Source organism: Apaloderma vittatum, unplaced genomic scaffold (assembly GCF_000703405.1).
Source record: "Apaloderma vittatum isolate BGI_N311 unplaced genomic scaffold, ASM70340v1 scaffold18687, whole genome shotgun sequence".
NCBI classification, from domain to species: Eukaryota; Metazoa; Chordata; class Aves; order Trogoniformes; family Trogonidae; genus Apaloderma; species Apaloderma vittatum.
The window spans coordinates 25,382-36,852 of NW_009726984.1; the positions used below are offsets into that span (position 1 = coordinate 25,382).

Here is an 11,471-nt window from a genome sequence, read left to right on the forward strand (position 1 = left end):
ATTTCCAAGTTTTCACAAGCTAAAACAGAGAAGATGCTGCTCAAATGAGGATCACAGAAAGCCACAGGGTTAGCACTACCACATGCCTGAAATGCATTGTGAGGTGGCTGTTTAACAGTTTCATGATTTACTATTCAAATGACCTGTCTGCAATATGTACCTTAACATGGCTTTAAAAATAGGATACGGAATGCTGTGGTCACACATGCATTTACAAGTGGCAGACGAACTGCCTGTTATTTCTCCCTAGTCTGGGACTGCAAATACTTTACGCTAAGCCAGTGCTCAAAAAGTTTGTTATTTTATCATTACTGAGGTAACTTTATAAAGACACTTCAGGCAAGTGCTTTGCCAACCAAAGTTTTCAGTGGTATAGCAGATACATGCCACCCACCACCTTCAGTAGTAAACTAACACTAGCATTTGCCAGGCAACAGCCACAATAACCCTAAAGAAACAGTTAAAACAATCTTGAGGGTCTTTATTGGTCTTTCCACTGTAGTTTTGCAATGGAAAATTAACTAACTACACGTAAAATACAGTTAAGTCTTCATAATTAAACCTGCTTTTTAAATTAATATATGTGTTCTAAAGCACAGCAGCACTGGAAAATTCAAATCAAATGCCTAATAGTGTAAGAGCATGCCTTCACTGTGAAGTAACAGACCATTTGTGTTCTTTTTGTATACTTAGCTCAAGATAATAATAAAAAAATTTAAAAAAAAAATCTTTGCTGAGTAAGGTCCTAGAAAGCCCTGACATATCTTTGTTATGAAACAAACTCATCAATATTCACAAGGGCAGAGAGCTAACCGCAACCAAGCTTATCTTTTAGAAAGCTACAACGGTTCATTGGCCCTGGGTTTTTACCTCATTATGACCTATTTAAAAGCCGCCCAAGTATTCACCTTTATTAAGAGTGAAAATGAGTAATCGGCAATTTAACTGTACTTACACCAATATCTGAACTTAAGCTTGTATTTTTTTTAATTCTATATTCATAAATAACATTTTTTAAACATCAGTAAGTCCACACACTCACACACGTACACAGAAACAGGTATCTGGAACTGTCAAACTGATAAAAGTGATAAGAAGGACTCCAGAGATGTGCTCCAAAACCTATTGAAATAACTGAGACATTTCAAAGGTTTTTGTTTGCTCGTTTGTTTTTTAGAAATCAAACCTTAAGTCACTCCCCTGAGATTGTGTTTCAGAGAACTTATAGGCAGGGAATACCCACTGGCTATACAGTAAGAGACAGAATAAAAGGTTAAACTTTTTAATAATAATTAAAAAAAAGTAACAGAAGCAGAACGAAACGGAGGGCTTCTTTAATCTCCAGTACACTAGATAACAAGTAAAATTTTTAGATTATTCCAAAATGGACTATATTGCTACAAGCCAATTAATCAAATAGGAGAAGAAAATATTACAGGAACTTAACAAACAAAACACTAACTGTGCATGCTATTTCTGGCAGAGGGGAAATACCCACACATCTAGAAAGTATCCAATTATAAAAACATCTTCAATTAGTACTTCTGTAACTGTAATTAAAACATTGTTTTAATGAAATACTATCTACTTTCTGAGCTAAATGAAAAATATTATTTCTAGTGTTAATATCAATTCAGAGTGGAAAAAAAAAATTTGGTGACATTTATTTATAGAGTTTAACAAATACATACCAGTTTACTAAAATGGTATTTACAGTAGCCACAGTATTGGACATTATCTGCACCATTGCCTTCCTCTTCACAAAGAAGTCCCGCAAACTGTGCACTAAAAATAAACCAAACAACATTGAAGGAAAGCAATTTTACATCAGCTTGTACAACAACATCACTGCTGATAACATACGGATACTTAGTATCTGCGTTTAATAGAAAAGATTTCCACACAAGTGACTGCTAAGGGCACGTGAGCACACAGCCGACCTCTGCGGTCCCACAAAAGGCGTGTATGGGTTATACTTTGGCCTAACGCCTTTTTCATAGTCTTTAAGCCACTCGCACAAGCTTACAGCTTGAAAATCTACACTTATTATGCAGCTACCGCAACAAATACATAAAGCATGCAATTTACAGTGATTCTTAGCTCAAACTCAAGTCAAAAATTATCTATGGAAAAAACAGTTTTTAACAAAACCACATTTTTGAGGCTCCATACATCCTCCTCTGCTTTGGAAGGAAAATTACTTTTTTCTTTCCTCCTCTTTTTTTTTATAATATAGAGCTTCAGTGACATAATAAATCTAACCATATTTGTTGGTTTAAAAGACTGAGGCAGATTATTTTCTTTTAAAGAGAACAAGACTTACAAGTTTCCTTGCCTGGGCTAAATATTACCTTATTCTACTACAGGTTTTCAAATCAAATTTGCCTTTCACTATTTGTAATGTTGATTTATTTTATTTATCAAAACCAACTTAAACAGTGAAAAACCAAATATTTAGTTTCATTTTCCATATAATTTTCATTAGCATAATATAATGCTACAGTCAAAATGATGCACCACAGTATTTAAATGAAAGAACAATATATAAGGCAGCTTATTTTTGTTGCTTTTTTAAAATCACCTTCCCCTCATTTACACATTATGTTCTTGGGCAATCCAAAAATACTGCTTCCTAAATACATGCACACCTACAGCAGATGCCAACTACAGAAAACATTCAGAGCATCTCTTTGAACAACCATTTATCATTCTAAGCTCACCATACAAAACCAAATGGACTCAAGCTCCTTCTTTCTTAGGCATTAGTTTTATTAACCCAAAACTGATACAGCACGCTCTGGATCTCTGCCTTCTGCCGTTTTCACATTCTTCTTCCATTTTTCAAATATTACAGAAGCCTCTCAATATCCTCAGTCACAATACTCTCTGGATAAATATAATTTTATAATACATACCTGGCATTTTTAGAATCAAAAAGCTCTAAAAACTGACAAAATAAATATTCATTTTGAACCTAATTCTGAGGATCTTTATGGCATTTGCTGAAAACACAGGTTCGGAAGAAAGAAAAAAAGATGAAAAAGACTCTTGTATGCATCCAACTGTTTGAAAGAAAAGAGATCTTTTCATCTAAACACTTGGATGTATGCATTTTTACACATCTGTAAATAACCTTTCTACATGGTATGCACACTTTGAGGAAGACAAACTATATTCAGCATAAAATGAAACTTGACATTGATCACATCCAATAAAAAAAGAGATGTTTAAGAACCTGCCAGATTGTCAAGTAATTAAAATGAAAACAAACAAACAAATAAAATAAAAGAGTGGCCATGACGAAGCATACTGGGCACTCAAAACCAGACAGGTAAATGCACAGATTATGTAGCTAGACAGTCTGTGCAAATCTTCTATTCATCTATCTACTGCAAAATAGCTTCGCCTGAATTTGAAAAAACACATAATGCCTGTAAATTTTGGGGTGGAATCCCTTTGCCTCCTTTTACCTTTTGACATGTGGTTTAATCTAAGTAACCAGGTTCCTTTCAAGCCCATAAAGTGAGACAAGCATCTCCTGAATGGAAGCAAACCTAAATATCGTGAAGTTGCATGAATCAGATGGTGAACACAGCTGTTTTTCCTCAACAGCTAGATACGAAATCTAAATTAAGAGTTCAAGATAGATGTGTACCTTGTAGATAAAACCAATGAGATTAATTACCCCCAAATGTTTGGAAATCTTTAATGGAAGGGGTAAGTCTAGTGCATTTTTATGTATAGCTCAGAATTTTTCCCCACTGGTTTACCAGAAGTAACCATCAAATAAGTTAGCAGGTAAACAAGCAATGACCTCACCTTCCCATATTCTACAAAATATCATCTAAGAAAAATAACAAAAAAAAAAAAAAACACAAAAAACCACACTAAACCTTATACACAAGAGCACACACTATCTCTTACAACCCAGGGGAGTATCATCAGACAACTTCTGCACCTCACAGCTATGTCTATGCTGCCATTGCCACACTGTTAGTAAACGCTATCTTAATAAAGTTAGATATATCTACACAAACCAATTCATTTCTTTACTCACAAATATACTAAATAAAGGGTTTATTCATTACATTGTGTGCATTAATTATTTCTGGAATATCAGAGATGTTAAATAATAAAATATACTTACCACGTTACATGAAAAGCTTGTCGACATCCATGTTTATTACATGTCATACAAGCACCAGTGGCTGCTTTACTTTCTCTGCCTTGTTCATCACAAATATAGCATGTCTATTAAAGAGAAAATACTTGACATGGTAAGAAGCGTACAAATGGACTGTGTTACTCACAGGAGATTCTAGCATGAAAACTGATGGCTTTTGCAGCTAAGCTTATTAAATAACTTTTCCTAAAAGTCTCATTTTGTTTGTTTGCTAAAGAAGATCACCTAGTAGACACTTGGGATCTATCTAACACTTCACCAACATTAAAGCACTACAAATACTAATTTACTTAAATTCTATACTGCTATTCAACTATGCAAACAGTTAAACAGCCAAAGGTTAACAGTATTAGGCTTCAAAATTTTCCTTGCTTTCCAGTTTGTGTTTATGCCCATTCAGTTCTCAATCATTTTCATGTTCATCTAACGTTGCCTGTATTGGTGCCATTCAGAAACACCAAATTAGGCTGAGTGCCTAATGGTACAAGATACCATGCGGTATCCACGCATATATCTATAAAATTACACACAAAAAAAAGTGCAAACTTGAAGTTTTATTTGTACATTTGGTGTGAAGAATTCTCAGAAGTCTTGTAGCATGCTTCAATATTCAGATGATGCTCAGTCACCTTTAACTAAATATGGTGTTTAACAGAATTCTGCTTTAATTTCAGAATTACTTGGACAGCCCCATAAACATCTTAGAAACTAATTAAGCAAGAATCCTTTGTAAACAAAGCTTAAATTAATGTATCATACCCATTTCAACCTCAAAAAACAGCTAAAGTGAAAACAACCTGTCTAGTACCTGAAAATCTTTTCATAGCATTTCTGTTAATTTGTTGTCTTAATGGGATACCATGGCAATTTTTCATATATTTAAAAAACATTCTCAGCAAAATGAAAGGGGAAAAAACACAGACAACAAGAATCCAAAATTTCTCATTATTCGATACTTATTTTTAAATCAAAACACATAGCAAACAAAACATGTATATATATACTGTGTAGAAGCTCACTATTATACATCACTATAATGTCTCACCAGTATTTCAGGGAAACACATCAGACAAAACTAAATCTCCTTCCACTTTTTACTGTCCTAATTACTGAAATATCATTTAGACACATTCTATCATATCAATTTAAGAATATATTCTTAATGTAACTACCCTCCAGCACTGAGGTTTTTAACTGAGAGAGGACCTTACTGAGGTAACAAACATCAACAACACACTGCTGCCTCTGCAGAAATCTCACTATGAGACTGTCCTGGGTTTAGCTAAAAAACAAGTTCTGTTCAGTGATTTTTACTTTCCACTTCAGTCTCTTCTAAAAGGCTGCACGTTCTGAAGTCAGCAGCATGTTTGTGCAGACAGTGTGTGCTACTGGCAGTGATAACACCTGATGGTTACAGTTACTGCCTGGGACTGGGATGCAGAAAGGCTCTTGCTGATACTTATTCCTACAGGGACCAAGGCCACTGCTGGCTCTTGTGTGCCACGCTGGGGGTGCCAGGCAGGGAGAGGGGTCACAAGGAAGCAAAAAGTTGCACCTCCAGGGAGTAACAGACAGGACAGGTGACCAACGAGAGTATTCCATCCCATACACGTCATATTCAGTATAAATTGAGTGATCACGAGAGTTTCATCCCTTTTCTGCAATGGCCGGTGTCCAGAGAGGACTCCATCCGACCTCCTGCTTTTGATCCGGATCCTGAGTTCCTGAATCCAGCTCCTGCCGCCGCTGAGCCTGGGGTTGCAGCATCACCATGGATTGATACCAGGGGAGGGAGTCGGGTTTGATATCAGGCTACTATCTATAGTTGTATATAGTTCTTTACTTTAATCATTCCACTATTATTTCCATTATTTCATTACAGCTGTTCTAGTTTTAATTCTCTAACCCATAAGTCTCTCTGCCTCATTCCCTTTTTCTTCCCGTTCTGGGGGGAAAAGAGGGGGTTAGAGAGCATCTGTCTGCATTAGTGGCCAGCCCAGCCCCAACCCGTGACAGAGATCTTAGATGACAAGAGTAGCTTCTTTTCAAAAGGATAAAAAAAGCCTATATTTAATCTGTAACTGACTTAATGCAACACAATCTTATTGTATTAAAATCTCCCTTCAGCAACGCAGAGAACGAGTAAAATAACAACATCAAACCACACGTAGTAGAAAATAGTTTAAGAAAAATGGACTAAGATATTACTGAAATAAAAATTAAAAAGATATAATGCAAAACCAGTATTACTTAGAAAGCCACAAAAATGAGTGAAATTCTGAGATCAGAACAGCCTTCTACAGGGGTATTTAGCACAACATTTAACATGAGACTTGAGCTATCTAAAGCATTTTTGTTAACATGCAAGATGCTACTGTAGGTAAGTCACTCATGCACTGTTTCCCCAAAACTTTTAAAAAGCATTAAGCCCAACTACTAGATCCTAAAATCATACTCTATAGCCTAACATTTGAAGTATCAGAAAAGGGATAATCCTACTAATTCTTTGCCTTGCTCCCTCTGTACATCAAGGTAGCGTATACACATTAAGTCAGTTGTCTGACAGGGTCTGAGACTGGCAGCTCTTCAGCTTTCCACACCATGATCTGACACATTTAGATTTTAGGAACAAACAAGGTCATGATCTACCAACCTCACAAAAGTAACTGTATTAAGCATAAGTAACTTCAGAAGTAAGATACCTCTATATACAGCATTCAACACTGTAAAACTCAAGATTGTTACTGTTCTGTAATTTTTTTTTCTCAATGACGCTCAGGGAAAAAAAAGGTGATAAAAGCATTCCATTTAGTGAGCATGTAGGCCATGGTTTTCAACACTGCAAACTGCATTTAGGGTCTGTGTTTGTGGACCCCTTAATCCAATTTAAAGTAAAAGGAGTAAAAAATTGTAACAGATGACCATCTACGTTACAGCCAACATTTATCACAACATGGTGGGCTGCCCACCCATTTTAACAAGCTCCAACTTTGACCTTTCCTAAAATACTCCTATAGTATAAAACCTCCTTCCTAACCTTCCATATGAAACGGTTCCAAAGAAGGTTCATCTTCCTGTTCCAATCATGGACAGTAAGCTCTCTCCAAAGCTGACCTTCTCATACCCCTACCTTCCCTTATGCAAAAAAAGAATTTCAGAAGCCTGAGAACCTTTACCTTTCTTTCACAAAGCACAAAAACAAAGACTTCCATGTACTTGCAAATCCATGCAATTTCTACACCTCCTCTGAAGGCCTTTGGAATGTAGATGCGTAAAACCCTGTCCCATGAACTACAGCAGTGTTGCTGTTCAGAGTTCTTAAGGGAAGAGAGTACTTAGACTTCTCCCATTGAAAAATAAGCAAAACATTACAGAGACTCAGCAAGCAAATTTAACTCAGAAAACGCAACAAATATCTTAATTTCTTTAATGGCAGAATGCACATTTTGCAAAGCTGCCTTTACATTTCTGTCAGTATTTTTCCTTCGAAGATTCAAAATCTAAGTCTTCTTTGCAAGAGGAGGTAAAAAAACCCTTACAAAACAAAAAGCAATTTGAGAATAGTTATAACAGCTACCCACAGCATTCTCTGCTTACAGAATACAACCTACGAGTTGTACAGAAATTTCTCATGGTTGCAGTAAGTACTGCAATAAAAATCTAACAGCTGCCTTTACTACCACGCAGATCAAGAAACTCTAAATGCTCTTATTTTTAATCAGCTTATAAAAGAGATTTCTAAAGGCAGTAATTATATTCAATTACCACATACTTTCAAATGAACCTGAAAGAGACAAATACAGGTCACATAAAATACCCATTATCCATGTATAGCAATCCAAGGAATAAGAAACATCTTAATTGAACAGGACAGCAAGTCCATTTCTTTTGGAAATGACTGCGGAAGAAGAGTTTTCCTGTTAGTTAACCCACTAATCAAGTCATTCACCAGATTTATTCTGTAACGTGACGGTTTTTATCCCAGAAGCAGGCAAACCCCAAGGAGATGGCAGCCAAATGTCCTTACATTGACAAGTCTCAGGCTTTAGTATCTGATGTATTTCTCCGTGCATTTAAGATAACTGTACTTGGCAATGTTGTGTATTTCATAGTGTTCAATAAATAAACAAGTAAACAGAAAAAAACCTGTAAATTAAATACAATTTCCCAGCAAAACTCCAACTATGTTTGGCTTTATTTTAAAGACTATAGTACAAATTCTCCCTTATGATAATTTTCATTGGCCTATATTTTCCCTCAATTCCATATGCCAGCATTCTATATGCATCCAGCTGCACATGCAGAATTATTTAGGATTTCACAGGAAATAAAACCTTTCTTAAAAACATTGTGTTCCAACCTGAATTGACAGCCAGAATGAAATTAGCACTAAGCCTCTCTAAAAAGAGAAACTACTCCAGTCATTTTTTCCTAATTACATGTTTACATTTGTTCACAATGTGCAACAAATGTTTTAACAACTGCCTTACCTACTTCTCAAAAAAAACCAGCAGTTAAATGCTTTGCAAAGTTTCTGATCAAAAAAAAAATGTACCATTAAAAAAAAAAATCAATTTATATTGAATAGCAAAGAGGGCGGAGAGCAAAATTATTGCAAACTACTTGAAAAAGGAATTAGTAGTTACATTGGTTTGGGGAGTATTGCTCAAAACACTAGTTGGGAACTGGTGGCAGTTTAGCCACAGCAGTACCAAACCCTGCACTGGCTCCAGATTTATCAAAAAAGTTGGGAGAAACCCCTGTCAGTGACTGCCTCTTCAATTCTGTGCCGTCACAACTAGACTGCTGGTGGCGGTGAAGTTAGACTGGTTTCAGGAGGTTTGCTGCAGCAACTGCACTAAAGGCACTTCTTTGATTTCCCTGAAATGCACAACTGCAATCTCCCTGAACCAGATAGTCCAAATAAAGAGAGTAAAAGCTGAGTTCTATAAAAAGAGTGAACAAAAAAAATTAGTAATTTGCAGGCTGGGAGTGTGACCCTCAAACCTTAAAATTTCTGATACAGGTCTCACTATATTTTACAATTTACTGTATGAAAGTAGTTTTAGGCTGACTGTTAACATGGAAAATAGGCCCAAATCAGGACACCTGCCACAAATGCAGAAAAAACTAAGAACTAGACAACATCAAGAACTCTATCTCCATGATCTTTATGGCACTACTAACAATCTAGCAAGCAAAAAAATCATGGTAACTACACAACAACAAAATGCAAACTGCATTTTTAGCAGTAAAAAACCTAACTATACATCATCTGTATTTGGAACAGAAATGATTCAAGGAAGAAGCAAGTTCAGCTGTAACAAGAAGGAATTAAAGACTAAAGACAGAGACCAGCAAGGGACTTTGTGAACAAGTAATATTAAAAGATGCAGGGTACATTTTTCTCGAAGGGTTTACTCATCCAATATCAACTATCATCAACGGAAATGGTGCAAGATAAAATCCAACGTGTTCCACAAAATTTCTGAAGTGCATTAAGGAAGAACTATTACCAATAAAAAAAAATATATATATGACTACTACTCAAGGAGTAAGAAAACAGATGTGCTGTTGGCCCAGTGTTGAAGAGAGAAAATAAACTCATCTGCTACAACAAATCTGTACTGATTTGAGTCCAAGCACAAGAATTTTATTAGTTCTGCACTTAATCTCTCTGTTGCATGTTGTTGCCAAAGCAGGAGGAGGCCAATAGTGAGTAGCCAACACAGATGCTCAGGTAGTACATTTTGAGACAGCATGAGTAGGACCTGGAGTTTGCCTCCTGGCTTTTCGGATACTCTGGCAATAAGACAGGTAAAACATACTGACAGTTGCGAGAATCTGAAACACGCAAGGAAAAGACTGAAGTATGAAAAAAGTAAAAAGGATAGGAAAACAGGGGGGTGGCCCCACATAAATCAGAGATGTAAACCGGGGGCACGGAGAGGAAACAAAAATGAGAGGTCACAGAGACAACATGCACCGGACTAGCTTCCCCAGAGGAAAATCACAAAAGGTGATGTATGCCTTTTTTTACATTCTTTCTTTTATAACACAATCTGCTCCTCTTCTACCCCAGTGTCCACAAATGACCATAAAATAGAAGAATGAAACTAGAGGTAAACACAACACCACAAGAAAAATATGTAATAAATCTAATCAGAAATTGAGACAGTTTACTGGCTACAAGTAGAAGGAGGATGTAGTTACATCTAGTGAGTATGAGGTAGCATAAGTGAAACAAATGGAAAAATGTAACTATCAATATAGAACATTAATACGTTACTATTACATTCTTTGCTTCTTTTCACATTTAAAAAAACAGTCTCACCACACTTCATAAAACACTTCATCTCACCAACACTTATTTAGAGGCAGTTCTTCAATAAGTAAATAATCCCATTGCAGTGAATACTGTTTACAAGGCAAAAGTCTGTAAGCTTTTGCTTTAATATATTGGCATAGTTTTTCTTCCTAAAAGAAATGTTTATGAACATGTTCATGTTCGTATCAATACTTAAAACAGTAGGACTTTGTGGTAATTAATAAAAACATTTCAAACAAGCTGTAATAATATTTTAACCCATGGGAAATATTTCACATTCCTTTCAAAATAAACTGTTATTTAAAGATTGTGATATTTTTAATTAACAAAACAGTCCCTAATCTGTAGAAGAATAATGAGACATGGCAGATAACCTTACAGCTTAATGTCATAATATCACTTTCTTAATTCTTCAAATTCTCATAAAGTCATAGCAGAAAACATACAAGCATTACTGCACACATTTATGAACTTTATACAGACTGCATTCTAAGAAGTGTAGTTTTAGATTATTACAGCTGACAAATTTTAAAATAAATACATTAGACAGATAAGAAGACATATAATTATACCTTATTATAACGATCATGAGGAACAGACTGCAACACGATAGGTTCCATTGTAGAAACATTTGCAAACTGGACCTCGGGAATGTACAGAGCACAAACCACATGAGCCCAACCTACAAAAAGTTATAATTGTATTTAATTGTAATGTTTTCTAGAAGCTCAAAGGACATTTCAATTATAGCACATAGAATCATTTACAACACTTTTTTCCATGGACTATTTTAACTGTTTAGAATATTACAGACATAAGTTACTTAAATCATGTTTATATTTCATTTTATATTATCCAAAGTTCAGATGTGTTGTAAGACACCTTTAAGTTTATTCAGTGGAGAATTTATACAAGTAATACTCCACGAAATCCAAATACTAATGATTTATACACAGTGAC

The 11,471-nt window shown here is 35.5% G+C and overlaps 1 protein-coding gene across 1 annotated transcript in view; it reads right to left on the minus strand.

The window, feature by feature from the left end:
• Positions 1 to 11,193, minus strand: part of LOC104277003 (protein AF-10) — a gene marked incomplete at both ends in the record, with an annotated part of 33,731 nt that extends 22,538 nt beyond the window's left edge. Inside the window, 3 exons of the mRNA XM_009873505.1 lie at positions 1,692 to 1,785; positions 4,148 to 4,251; positions 11,084 to 11,193. Coding sequence (XP_009871807.1) covers positions 1,692 to 1,785; positions 4,148 to 4,251; positions 11,084 to 11,193 — 308 coding nt within the window. The remainder of the gene's footprint in view (positions 1 to 1,691; positions 1,786 to 4,147; positions 4,252 to 11,083) is intronic.
• Between the last annotated feature and the right edge of the window lie 278 nt (positions 11,194 to 11,471).